We start from the raw sequence: 14837 nt of genomic DNA, 5'->3' as shown, positions 1-14837 counted from the left end.
TCAAAAAAGTGAGAGACACTGCAAAGCACAATCTGACCTGACAGCTTCTTACCATTTTTCTGAGCAACTTCAGATGAAACCACGCCCACTTCAATGTGACAAAAGCCTTGACAGTTGCGTTTCTATGGAAACCACACTCATGAGGGTCCTGCAAAATATGGCAGCTACATTCATTCATTCATATATTTTCCGTAACCGCTTGTCCTCGTAAGGGTCGCGGGGGGGCTGGAGCCAATCCCAGCTGTCATCGGGGGGAAGGCGGGGTACACCCTGGACAGGTCGCCAGACTATCGCAGATATAGACAGACAACCTTACACGCTTAGTCACACCTACGGGCAATTTAGAGTTTCCAATCAACCTGACATGCGTGTCTTTGTACTGTGGGAGGAAGCCGGAGATCCCGGAGAGATTATTGTTTAGCAGACTGCAAATGCAACAAGAAGTAGTTAGTTAATACACCCTGACTTCTTTGTTGGAGGGAAAACGGGCTGTGTCTTTGGAGACGGACCTTCAGTTAGCAGCAGTAGCAATCTGTAAACTTGTAGCCTGTGTCAGGAGACACAGTGGGCTGGGTCTAACCTGCGTAATGGCAGCAACAGAAAGTTTGTTGATCCTGCGGGGAGCCAGGACTTTCAGGGATCTTTAGAGGTTAGACTCAGCCCACTGTTACCCTCAGTGCTGGGACTGGATTGGCTGAGTTCAAGTTGCTACAGCCACTAAAGGTCTGTCCCAGAGCTGCTGTCCGCTCTACTGCCGGCAAAGTACTCTCCTAGTGACAGGGACGGAGGAGGAAGGGCCGCGGAGTGCACCACTATGGGAAGAGCGTGCCTACTGCCAAGCACTGATTTAATGTCTTAATATTTGAGGCCATTTTCAAATAAAATCCTATGAACGCCCCATTGTTGTGGTTGTCTCCATGGTACCAAACTGACCTGAATTTACTTTTTTTTTTTTTTCTAACCCACAACTTTTTTCTCATTACAGTTTTGCAAGATCTCACAAAGTTAATGTTTTTTTCTTATTTTAAATTTCTTTATGTATACAGTTAAAGGTTACAGGGACAGTGCACATTAACAGACATTTCTGTAAATGTGCCAGTTTAGCCAGCTTGGCTAATGTTCACCTGTCGTCCCAGAGCAGGTGTGGTGACAGCTACAGAAGAAACACATACCAAATATTCAAACAGGAACAACAGTACACAGGACAAAGTACACTTCCTAAGAACACATACAATATTTTAAAACATGGACAACAGTACGTTAAAAAAAGCACACGTCAGATTTTTAAAAAGTCACAGAGTATGATCCCACACCTGATTTTCAACATTTTTTTTCCTCCATGTCCCGTCCCAGGCTCCGTAGAATACAATTTGTCAGATATTATCCCTACTGCCCTCTCCCAGCATGCACTGTTTACGTATATCAGGTCATTTTGTGGTCCAACACATAAATTCTGCCACAAACAGGTTTTTAACTCCCTAAGTAAATCAGACTTATACAGATCAGCCTCCTGTCTGTGAATAAAATTGTAAACTGTATTGATATTATCATACAAAGTAATTATTTTAAGATGTTTTGTTTTTTGGAATAACAAAAGCATTAAAATTGCAAGTTATTTCTCTTTGACAAAGGAACACAAAATGCTAATCTGAATGAAATAAGACTCAGTTGTGCCGTAATAAATGACTCAGATTATTCCTGGCTGCTGATGTCAGTTGCTCGTCATTTTGGCAGCACTTTTTGTTTTTCTGACCTCATCAGAACTGTTTAACATTCCTCATTTTGCCTCAGTCTTTGACTGGGCTGTCAGCTGTCAGCTCTATTGCTTTTCTGTGTTTGTAATATTGTGCTTTGATTACAGCGGCACCCTCCCTCTCTCTCTTTCTCCGTTTTCTCCTCTTTCATCAGATAGCAACGGCCTGAGCGAATGTTCCTGTGACAGCGTTGCCTTGAGACAGAAGGTGGCTGCACTGTGAATGTGAGGAAAAGAGAAAAGAAAGAGATTGCTTCCAGATTGCCCAGGCACCAAAAAAGAGACACTTTTTTCATTTCTTACCTGGCCTACGAGAAAAAAAACGAAAAAAAAAACAACAACGCAGGAAGGAGGCAAAGAGTGCTGAGGGAGGTAGATGAGAAAATTGCTGGGCACAGTGCAAAGAAGTGAAATTGTTTAGTCTGGGAACCTGCCTGAAGGGCTGGGCTGAAGCTTGAAAAGTTTCTCAAAGAAAATTCTCAACCAATTAAAAAAAAAAGAAAAAAATAGAAAATGACAAAAAAAAAAGGTTGAATGCGCAGGTAGGTGATGAAGTTTATTTTGTAATTAGAAAAAGGGGAGTCAAGTTTGAGATACACACAGAGATTGTCTTCCTCAGATATTAAGCTACAATTTCTTTTCACTCTTTTTTATGTTCTAGTGTTAAATTTTAGTTTTCTAGATATATTCGAAAAAGTGTTGTTTTTTTCTTTCTTGAATCTTCATGGCCTTAATTTGAAGGGCGGCAGAAACTTTTTACAGAGTTAAAGTCTGACGTCTGGTTAGGATAAAAAAAAAAAACAAGCAAACGAAATCAGTCTCTTGCACCACTCAGAGGGTACAAGACACTGGATGAGTTGTTCTAAAGAGGAAAAAAAGAATCTATCACATAAGCTGTACAGATTTAATAGAGAAGAGCTTTTTTTCTTTTCTTCATTAGAAGAAAACTTTGATAATTATTATGTCAGAGGTAACTAAGTGTCAGAAGAAAACAAAATGTCTGTTGGGGAAAAAGACTCGGGGGGTGTGGAGAAGAAGCTTTGAAGAGATTTTTCACAATGAGGAAAAAAATGAAAACATACGAAAAACATGCTGCATTGTGGATGCAGTCTGTTGCAAAATGCTGAACTTGTTTTTTATTATCATAATTATTATTTTACATGGCAAAGTTGCTGTCAACAACATTAGTGCTTTTTATCTGCCACATTTTACCTTTTTTATGAGCTTTAAGATGTTTTTAGCCCGCTTTGCTTGTCACACTGCGAAAAGAAAAAAAAAAGAAGAAGAAAAAAAGTATAAAATTAACAAAAAAAATTGCGGAAAAAATTCTGGCAGTGAAATAAAAACAGTAGATTCAGTAGGAGCTTAACGGTTTAAACCAATCAGTGCAAAAGCAATAGAAGAAATTGTTGACAATTTCTGTAGTTCTTTCCTAGTTGTGGATCAAATGCAGCCCATGGATGGCCATTTTTATACCAAAGATGAAGAGACACTCTGAACCAGAGTTTTGTTTTTGTTTTTTTTGTTTTCTTTTCCTTTTCATTTTTCAGTTTGATTTTGTTGTTGTTGATGTTGTTGTTGTTGATGATGTTAATGTTGATATTGTTGTTGTTGATGTTGCTGTTGTCGTTGTTTTTTTATTTGACCTTGATGGCCGGACCAGTCCTTACTATCCTTCTTAACATCTTTTTCACCGGGTTTAAGCTAGTTTTCCACGGTTGTCCAAGCTGTCACACACACACACACACACACACTCACACACACACACACTCACACACACAGATAAACACAAACATACACATATCTCATCACGTACATACTAACAGTACAAACTTGTGGCAGTTCTACCTAAAGTCCTTTTTCTTCACCTCCTCTTCTTGTCTTTTGGTTTCTTTATAAATGTCTCATCACGATGCTTTCACACACCGTGGGTGCATTTCACCTCTATCTATCTCTCAGATCCTGCAGGGAAAACTTTAGGAAACAGATTGGGGAATGTTGCTCGCTACGCTCCATGGTTGTTGACACATTGCTTCCAGCTTCGTCCCCTCAGTGATTTCTGACCGTAGTCTCTTTATAACCGTAACTAACTCAAGCATTTCTCAACACGCTGAGCTTCAGTGTTGAACTGGGAATCTTCCTGCTGCTTTTTGACCTCCTGTTAATCTCTGCTGTGTGTCACCACACTTACGCCAACAAGAATACCAGATGAGTGGTGTTTGCTGCATTTTGTACGAGATAAGCTGTTGGTCACAAAAAAAGTGTGCAAGTCAAAGTCTTAAGCAATGATTGCATAAACTTCATGGCACTTAATGGTACTGACTTTTGAGAACCTTTTGGGCGGCCAAAGTAAATCAAAACAAACATGAAGAAGTAATTGCAATGCTTGAATTAACATTTTATGAACTGTGCTTGTACACTCCTTTCCCAAGAGCTCAATGAGAAAATCGTTTTCACTGTTCACTTACTTGTCTGAACAGGAAATATGCAGTTAGGGGGAAACAGCTAGTCGGGCTCTGTCCAAAGAAGGACATAATAAACAATTTATACCTTTTTGTTTAATCCATAAAAAAGTATAAAGTACAGCTTTTGGTTTCATAAGGGGGTTCTGTGCCAGACTATTTCTTGGCTAGGTGCAGTAATTTACAGAAGTCACGTCATCATTGTGAGCTTAAGGGCGACTAAGGCCAACTGTTGTGTCATCTCGTGTTCCCTGTGTCTCGGCCAAAAAGTTGCACAGCAAATACTAGAGCCAACAGCCGACTAGCATGCACATTCTGCACCCCAAAAAGGGAAACCAAAAGACCTGAAGGATAGATTCAAGATGCTAGTTTGCCATTTAGCACATTAAATACACAACCTAGTGCTGAAAGAATGGCCGATTTTTACCGTGCACTAGCAAATGATAACACAAGCAAATAGGAACCATTTCTGCTAAAGAGCTCGGCTGCTAAGAACTAATCGTATCTAATATGACGAGTTTGTTTCAATCTCACACACTCTTGGCTTTAGCTGTTGGCTTTTGTTTCTCCTTGTGCGTTGAGCTGAACTGCCAATCAGACTGATTTCAATCACCAACGGGCTCCACTGTCTCCAAGATGGATTTAACATGCTGATTCGGCCGTAACAAAGAGACTAGTGCCAACTGTGTGGAACACGCCATAAAAACTAGGACAAAAGAGGCTCACGAATGGCACGACATGAATAACGGGCGGCCGTCGGCTCGGCGTTTCAAGTCAACACGTTCTCATCCCAAGATGTCACATATTGCTGCTTTGTCAGGGGACTTTTGCGTCTACAAAAAAAGCTTTAATTGTTCTCCTGTGTCTGCTGTTGACATTCTGGGTTGCCACAATCAAAGCAGGGCCATCAACAAAAGCATGTGGTTACGATTAGGCAACAAAAGCAGTGGTGGTTAGTTTTAATAAATATATCATGGTTTGGATCAGCATTCACACAGGAGGTGAGCACCAGGCTCCCAGACAAACGTTTGTTGGGTCCAACTACCAACCCTCCCACCCACTTTACATGGACCCTCAAGGTCTTTTTATTATGTCGTTACCGCCAGCGTTTCAACCTAATGCTGTCCTTTGGTGTATCATACTGCCGCCCCAGGTGCTTTCTGTTCATCCAGTGTCTTCCTAATGTGGTGAAAAGTGGCTTTTGGCACAGGTGTCTAACGCCGAAACACACTGACAAACAGTGTCTAAGGCGGAAAAACACTGACAACGCGGCGCCATTTAATGATTTCAGGCCCTAACATGCAACCAGAAGACTCCAGGAAGTTACTGTGAAAAAATGTGGCACATTTTCTTGAAAACACACTAACAAGGTCTGGAAAGATGTGTTTAAAGGCTAGTAGAGGACAGTCTGTCTTGAACATCCCCCTGATCATTTACCCAACACAAGCAGCGACGGTCAGCACACCTGCGGGAACTAACTAGGCTCCTCAGCAGCCATAACAAGATGTTGATGGCCGCCCCGTCCCCAGCCCTACAACTGAGTGTCAGCTACACCCCTGGTTGTCCCAATTTGTTGCACAAACAACCCCGTCACATCTTATCGGGTATTTCCATCCCGGAGCTGTGTGAGGTTTTCAATGATTTCATCTCTGAGGATTGTCCCCTGAAGAAATTGCCTGTGGGATGGCAGCCATTTCTGCCCCCATTACAGCAGCCTTTGTGTGTCAGGAGCGCTGTGTGTCTGCTCCGTTCACCCATGCCCGCCCGCTCTGCCCCACCGTGCGGCTACAGCACTAAAAAGACTCAGTTTTTTTCCCTGCTCCACTGGCACCATTAATGTGCCATGGCCAAGCCGGGCTTCTTTTGCTCTCATTTTCCCTCATTCTCTCCCTCTTTTCCCCCCTCCTCTCTCCCGCACTCTCTCTGAGGTTTCTTCTCTTTATTGGATGGTGCACAAGCAGAACCACAAACCAATTTCAGTCACTCTCGCAATGAGGCTTGACGGGCCCAATTTGTCTCCCTCCGGGGCAATAGGATCCACTCCAGTGTCCCTCAAAAGACCCCTTTCTTCCAGACAGAGAGGGAGCTTTTTGTTTGGTGACAATTGCAATTGAGCTCTTGCAGTTCATGTGACTCATTTAAATCTGAGTCCAGCGTTGCGTTTTGGGGGTCATGATGCCGTGTTGTGCACATTACAGGCAAGCTACGTCATTGTGCGTGGCATGTATGTAACAAACAATCATATTGTACATTGAGTGCCTTTTAACAAAGCTTCCAGATGATTCCAAAAAAAGCACATTGACAACCCAGGGGTCGGTTGCACCAACAGGACTTAGGCCTGGTCCTAAGCTAAGTTGGTCACAGCTTGGCTGACCTCATAATTACGCTGGTTGCACCATCTAGTCTTAAGCCTTCTTTTTGCTAAAACTGGGTGTAAGTCTTACGCCTAGTCAGGAGCAGGTCTAAAGTTTAAATTTTAATTGTTTCTATGTGTCTGCAGCCTGATTGATACAGAGCACAAGAGCCACAAAACTTGAACAGCAACGTTAGCTTTCCTGCTAAAGTCTCCTTTTTATCTCACTAACATACAAACATAGAGTGACCCTGGGATACTGTTTTTCTGTAGGCCAAACCAAAGGCTAACATCTCCCTGGTTCCCTTACCAAAGAGCTTATTCAGATTTTTCTATTAGATTTTGGATCATTGCAGAAAAAAAATGTTTTGTGTTTATGATACGTACACATTATGCTCAACAAAAAAATCTCCACAAATAACTACCACTTTCAAATGACAACATTTAAGGATTTTTGAAGCCTAAATTTAATTGCTAGGAGTAAAACGCTAATGTTAGGCTAGAATGAGCTAAACTACGGTAGCAACGCCACCGCTATGAGGCTGTAAAGCTGTGTTTGGTGCGGTTTGGCGTGATGACGTTCTGTAGTCTCATTTAGCCACGTGGTAACAACCATCTCTTTAAGATGCATTAAAACTTCAAAGTTCACTAGTGGGGTATTAACTGATTTATTTTGTCATAGAACAAAACGCAAGAGTCTCTTTCTCTTTAGGCTGATAACCAAAAACTCATTCGAAAAACCCACTGATTTCGAGACGAGGGAACCGGAGGTGCTGAAATGTTTATGATTTCCAGATTTCAGAGCTCACACTGGGGTTCTCTGCACCACCGCTGACAGCACACCGTCCCTCCGTTGGTTATAAGACAGCTTTGTTTACTTCTCTCTTGCACAGTTCTATACTTTTCAAATCATGGTGTCTTTTCCTCTGTTCCTCCATTAAAACGTTGCTGCAAATAATAAAAAATGAAGCCAAACATTAACAAGACAGCTGGAGAATGTTAATGTGTCACAGAAACACATGCGCTGCTCAGCAACAGCTGCAGGTTTTAGACATTCACGAGAACATGCACCGCTAAGACGGGGCGTAGTTAGGACTAGGTTTAAGTTTGTAAAGTAAAGTCAGTTCTAAAGACTTAGCAGTTCGGACCAGGCTTAGCTAAGACCAGTTGATGCAACCGGCTCCAGTTGTGCTAAAGAAATGCTACACAATGTCGAAGCTACTCTACGGTGCTACAGAGGAAGCTGTCTCAGGCTTGTGCCTTCATTGTGTTCAGTGCGAGCCGGCCACTGTTGATCATTTGGCCATCAGCTCTCTTAACAAGCCACCTGTTAACTTGACAACACTCAAAAGAAAAAGGCACACAGGTTTCTGCACCTTTAAAGCCATATTTCTTTTTCCTCAGTCTGTGTTAAAACCTGCTGTATCTTATCTCCCATCCACCAACGGAGGTCAAAAGCCAATCAAACCGTCTCTCAATGACCGTTCAGCTGTTTATTGTCCAATCAAATCAACACCTGCCCTTCTCCTTTCATCTCATCTGCCACTCAACATCTGCTTGTACTCGCCTCCAGGCTACAATTTGCTCTTATCTCCCCATAAACAAGCCACATTACAGTCTTTAACGGCTAACAACTGACAAACGTTGGGTTTTAGAGCTCCCGGACTTCCCCATGTTGCTCATCTGTTTATCATTGAGTCTTTTTAAGTGTGAACAGAGCTGCTAAACTACAACTACCAGTTTTAAGCTAGTATGTGTGTGTCAGTGTGCGTGTGTGAAGAGATCTTCTACTCAACAGTTCAACTTTTAGGAAATCCAGCGTCGGTATAACTACGTTCTCTAGACTTTTACAGCTGCTGTTTTATAGAGACATTTTTGAAGCTTAATAGGACTCATAATGCAGGAGTTGCACATCGGAGAGCAGAGCGTCCCACAAATGGCCTGAGATTCAATAGTAATGGCATTATGGGAAATAGGATTACAAATAGCCAAGAGATTATGGAAAAAAATGCACAACAAAGAACATCAGCTCTATTTTGCTAATGGAGATTCAAGACAGAAAGAAAAGGAGAGCAGGTGTTTGCTTTTGGTGTACGGCGCCGATATTTCACAGAGATCTGAAAGATTACCCGACTGAACCAACAGAAAATGGCTTTTTCTTAATAGCACAATGGCTTAATGTATCTTTTTAGAATACCAATACCTTCACGGGAGTGTACAGAACGAATGCTTGCCATTTTAAGGACGCTGTGGCAGAAATGCTCTGCTCCCAGTCAGCCCATGTGTCAGCACAAACCAGGAGCCAGCTACACCAGGAGAGAGTGTATGTGTGTGGGGAAGGAAGGAGGAGAGGGATCATTAGCTCCTGTTGCCGGGCAGAAGTGGTCATAGCCTGGAGTTTCTCCGTCTTCATGCAGCAGTATGTACACTGCACAGGACTCTGGGAGGTGACCTGCCTGACCCGTCACTAATTAGCAACACTCTTCCTTTCCTACACCGTCACACTGAGACAGACTCTCCTTTACCACACAGTCGATCATCATTTTCCATCTCTTCCATCCTTAATCTTTATACCACTTTCCATCCATCTGTTAGCGTCAGTTGCATTCTCTACTTTCCCCTTCAAGTCCACTTCACCATCCTCCAATCTGCTGCTTTCTCATCGTATTAGGATCTCACTTACACTCAAAATTGAATAGGTTCTGTTTTAGTTCCTAGAGTATTTCTACCAAAAAATCAATTGGTTCTGAACCCAAAAAGCAGGTTTGTCATTACCTGAAGGGCAAACCGTGATGACATCAGTGGGCTTGTCATATTCCACAGAGTGGAAAGTGAGAGTGGAGAGATTGAGAAATTGTCACATGGGGTGCAGTGGTGTCATTAATAGTTGGTCCATGCATTTTTTTGTTTTCTTTTTGTTTGTTTGGATGAAACAAATATCTCACGAAAGAGAGCTTGCAGTTTAGCAATGCGATAAGTCAGTTTGCCACTACTGTTTGCATCCGTTGTGTCCAAGAATTACAATATGTATGAAAATACACATTAATACAAATCCAACATATTAAAGATAAGTAAGCCCTTTCATGAAAAAAATAAATAAATGCAATTTACAATTTACAGTTACCATTGTTGATAGGTACAGATATTCTTGTGCGACACAATGGATCTTTTTTTAACTTTTCGAGACTTACCACAAGCTAAGTGCAGAAGGCGAGGCTAACAGAGCTGCTGCTGACCTAGCAGCTAAAAATATTCAAAACGTTATCCCAAATTTGATGTAATTTTATAAAATACATGTAATAGGGGGTCCCTGCTCCGTGTCTCTTTCAGTTAATGGATCCTTGGCCCAAAAAACATTGAAGACCCTTTGGACTCGTGCATTCGTTAGTCTGTATTATCAAGAAGGGCAGTTGGTCGCTGTCATTCATTTTGCTGAGTAAAACTGGGTCCCACTGGTGCTCTAACAGTTTGCCTGCTTAAGTGTCAGGATATTTGCTGCTATAGTGCCAAAAAATTGAAATGAAGTTTATGCAATCATATATTACATGTTTAAAGTGTCATAATGCAGAAAATCTCACTCATCTGGTGCCCCAAAGAAGTGAAACCAAAAGCTCAGAATTGTTACAGAAGGAAGAATTCTGTATTTTTGGATCAAATACGAGGAAATGCAACCTTTTATTCCCCGTCAGTCCTCTGTGGATAGCTCGCACACTCTCTACGAGGTAAATCTGATCTGCCGTGAGCTTACCTTCTCTGATAAACACAGATCTCCAGTCTTTACCTACATCCTGGTCTTCTCTGGTGTCAGATTTTCAAGGCGAGGTGCTTACTTCACTGTATTTTTCTCAATCCGTCCCTAACTCACCGTCTCTCACAATCACTGCCGCCATCCTTAAATCTGATCCAGAAAGTAATGTATGCAGCGTGGCGTCCACACTGTCACAGGAGTCGACTCATTAGATTTATTTCATGTCACACTCGCAAGTTGTAGCCATTCCACGTTGATTCTCATGTGTTAGGAAAACAGTAGTTCAGAGTTACTCTCACAGCCCGTCTCCCACTGTGTGTAAAGGAGAACTGTGGCTCAATAACTCATCACAGACCAGCACACACACACACACAACACACACACACACACACTCTCCACACACATAATGCAGTGGGAAAATTGCTCAAACTGCCCCCCACAAGAGCGAGGCCCCGTGCTTTTTAATTGATGCTCCGGTCCACCTTTGATGAGAGCTATCGATTTGCCACACAACCCCAGGAGCGCAGCCAGCCAGCCAGCACAGCCCCTTGCAGAGTTCAAACAGCTCCCTGAGAAATACGAAATCCAACAATCACTAGGAAATGGCCAACCAAATTGTTTAGAGATAGCCTGCACAGAAAGTGCGCCAGGCATGGGATTCAAGATAAAAAGAGAAACTATTTATTAGGACAGCAGAGCGGTTTTTTGTTTTGTTTTGTTTTTTGAGTTTTTTCTCTTTTTGTTGTTTTTGTTCGTTTTTTCACTTTTCTTGGTTTCAGCGCCGAGGAGGACATGGTCACGCCTCGCACACGCTGCTCAGTGTGTGTGATCTTTGAGAAATTATCTGTACATCTGTGGATGTTAGGATTTGACTTGGGTTTTATGAGTTGTTTTTTTCTCTCTCTGATGAAGCTTTCAATAAAAAAAATTGTGGAAAAAAGCACCAAGGAGCGCTGTTATCTTTTGACCCTTTGAAACTTGAAGTGACACGTCTTTTCTTGTGCTGCTTTCACAAACTTTGGTCTCTGAGCAAATTGGTGCGATTTCTTTCAAAAACATGAGGGGAAAAAAAGGAAATGAGCAACTCAGTAAGAAATATTCTGCAAATTGCAATCAATTAGATTAAAAAAATTAGTAGATTAAAATTATTTTAAAAAGCTAGGGAAAACTGTATAAGGAAAAAATCCAAACAGCTATGGAAAAACTTTATTTAAAATTATCGTAATTACATATTTAAAATTATGTCACAGATTTAATATTTTTAAGCATTTTTTTTCAATTTCTTAAAAAAAATGAAAAAGGTATGAGCAACTTCATAAAAAAAAATGCTCTACAAATTGCAATAAATTAGTAGATTTAGAAATTTATTTTAAAAAGCTAAGGAAAACTGTGTAGGCGAAAAAATGCTAAGGAATTTTAATGCAATTTTTAAAGCCACTTCTTTTTTTTAATTTTTAAGTATATCTTCTTTTTTTAAACTGATTTTCAGATTTTTATTTTTTTATTTTTTTATTTTTTTTGCTTTTTCGCCTTTATTTTATAGGATAGCAGTAGAGTGACAGGGCGAGAGAGTTGAACTTGCGGCTGCTGCAGCAAGGACATACAGGACGCTGGTTCCACTAGGTGCGCTACCAGGCACCCTGATTTTTTTTAAACACTTTTTTACTAATTTCTTGCAAATGTCTGGATCATTTTTTCTCTCGTTGCTCATTGCCTTCTCCCCATATTTTGAAAGAAACCAAGCACATTTGCTCAGATTTCAAAGGCTTAATCTGCATGCAAACGATCACCGCATGCTTGCTGTTTTCCTGTCCTCGAGCCCCTATCATGGAAACATTTATTATGCACCAAGCGTCTTCAGAGCAACACACACAACACACCATCTTACCCATAGCCTATTATCTATATGACTAAATTGCAGTGGGAAGCAAGAGGAAGCCCTATTATTATCATGCAGCCTGATAGCACCTGCTGCGCGTTGACCTTGGGCCCTCACATCCTCTCATAATTACAGCCTTCGCAAATGGAGCTAATACCTCTCAATGGGATTTCCCCGATCGCTGCTCACACACACTTGATTGGGCGTAAAGTGGTCATAATCAAAGATGGAGGAGCCTGCTGGAGGAAGAAGTGGATCGATGGCAATCAATCTTCCTCTTCACTCTCATTTAGGCCCAATCAATTGCTGTCCTTGTCACCTCCTAGGGACGCCTGTACTGTCAATATCGAGGCTGCACTGTAGCCAAGTTTCCACTGCGCGAGACGTCTCTGCAAGATCAAGGCGACAAGGCCGGCACTTGAAGACAAAGGACATCTTAATAGAGAACAATTGAGTGGTTGGATCGGACTGTGTGTGCATGACTGAGCCTCCAGCTTCCTTTTTTGTGTGCATCTGCTGATCTGGGAATACATGGGAGTACCCCAGTGCTTGACAGAGATAAGTGTCGGTGTGGTACATTTACAGCAATTTAAAACATTTTACCGCTCCGAGAGACTTCTCCGTGGTGCCGTGGTTTTCTCCACTACACACTGGAGGCTGTTAAATCTGGGGAAAATGCAGTGGGATCCTTTATCGAGTGAAATGCCACAGATTCAATCTCACTCCCTCGGAGCCAGGCAGCCTCCTTATCTGGACTTATAGAGATGTAGCAGCTGAGCACCACAAGGGTGCAGCATACCAACACAGATGTTATCTGCTGTGTTTATTTCACAGAGGAGTGAGAAGCCCTATACACACACACACACACACACACACACACACACACACGCATGCAACACTACCACCACTGGATACAGATCAAGGGCATCTCCACTGGGTGAAACACGACAACACAACCAGCTTTCCCATGGAGGGTTTGCCATCTGCTGAATATAAACCAAGATTAAGATGGAAAAAGCCTGGATGCACATTAAAATATAGATGTCCTAGTTGCAGTACAAATTGTCTGATTGATGTGTATTTAGTGTATAGGATAAACATGGTCTTTGAGGGGTCTCCGGATGCAGCATTTGGTGTTGATAAGGGAGCTGATGGTAAATCCTGGCAGGAGCTTCACTGTGAGGACTCTGACTTCTATAGAAACAGATAATCCATGTCCATTGAAAATGCATGCACAGAAAGGGAGTAAATTTGGAATTGCTTTAAACGGTTTGCTTTTAAACAGTACAATAAATGTTAAAATTACAGCAGCAAATTAGAGCTGCAACGAATAATTGATTCGTTTTCAACTTTTAAATATATCAACAGCTAATTTGATATTTACGGAGCTCCTAAGGGACATGGGGGAGACAGAAAACTATATGGTGTGAAAAAAATGAGATGGGGAAAACAAATTGGATGGTGAAAAAAACTTAAGATGGTAAGAAATGATTATGGAGAAAATTTAGATGGTGATATAAAAAAAAAATAGATGGTGAAAAAAAGAAATTAAAAGTGGGGGGAAAATTAGATGGTGGAAAAAAATGATGGCGAAAAATAAATGAGTGCTCAGGAGAGCAAACATTTTTAGGGATGTCCCCTTATGGGCTCCTGAAGATGTGTTATTTTTATTTTTATTCTTTTTTTTTGTAATATGAACCGTCTTAAGGATAAAAATGTAACTTTTATTTTTCAGGAGGTGATAGAAATAAAAAGTAGATCATAATTATAAAAGTTATACCGCAAAGAAAAAAGAAAAATAAATAACGTGACACAAAGCGATGACCCGTGACACCTGTCACGTGACTATGTTGTTTCCGTGCCGACCGTTGAGGGCTGCGGTGCTAATACGGTCATGCTCCGCTGAAGTTTAGTTTAGTTTAGTTGTATAAATGGTTACGGACGAAATGGTGAACCAACGGGATTCTTCGTGGCTAAAAATCCGAAAATGCGAAGCTTTTCGGGTCTTTATCGCGTCAAGCGATGTAGCCTAATATGCTAACACCTTAACCCGTCGTAGCTAGCTGGCTAGCTAGCTGGCTAACATACAGGCAGCAGGAGGTAAAAGAGCTGAAGGAAACAGCTAAAGAGAGCGCAACTCTGCAGAGCTGATTCAGACTATCGGTAGGTGAGTAGAAACGTCAAGCCACTATTTCCTGAATCTTTATTTTTGTAGAGGCAGGGTGTTTCTGGAGCAACTTTACCTCCTTCCAGCTCCACCTGTAGCACAGTCCTGTGTCATAGTGTGAGGCCACCTTAAACTTATTTACTTTAACAAGGTTATAATGATCATACATATTTATTTCTCAGTAGTCTCTTAATTAAAGTACAACCACAACATACAAGAAATAAGTATACAGTATTAATTACGCATATATTTCAGAGTAAAACGACTTCACTGAAGTATTTATTGTGACCTCCTTTTCCACTTAGCATGTGTTGAGCCCGATGTGAGGTTTACAATACTAATCCTCTGGTGTCTTTACATCAGGTTTCATTCAAGTCATGTCCAAAGCTCAGTATTGATTGTTGATTTGTTATGGTTGTACGATTCCATGTTTCACACTAAATATTGACTTCAGTATGAAGAATACATTTTGTTT

General features: G+C 41.3%; 1 protein-coding gene across 2 annotated transcripts in view; it reads left to right on the top strand.

The window, feature by feature from the left end:
• The window catches only part of rbms3 (RNA binding motif, single stranded interacting protein), a 379413-nt gene extending 376082 nt beyond the window's left edge, over positions 1-3331 (top strand). For both annotated transcript variants that reach the window (XM_042506228.1, XM_042506229.1), the window contains one exon: positions 1909-3331. In XM_042506228.1, coding sequence (XP_042362162.1) covers positions 1909-1912 — 4 coding nt within the window. In that variant the 3' untranslated portion in view covers positions 1913-3331. The remainder of the gene's footprint in view (positions 1-1908) is intronic.
• Positions 3332-14837: the final 11506 nt, after the last annotated feature.

Source organism: Plectropomus leopardus, chromosome 18 (assembly GCF_008729295.1).
Source record: "Plectropomus leopardus isolate mb chromosome 18, YSFRI_Pleo_2.0, whole genome shotgun sequence".
Taxonomy (NCBI): domain Eukaryota; kingdom Metazoa; phylum Chordata; class Actinopteri; order Perciformes; family Serranidae; genus Plectropomus; species Plectropomus leopardus.
This window is presented reverse-complemented; position numbering and strand designations above follow the sequence as displayed.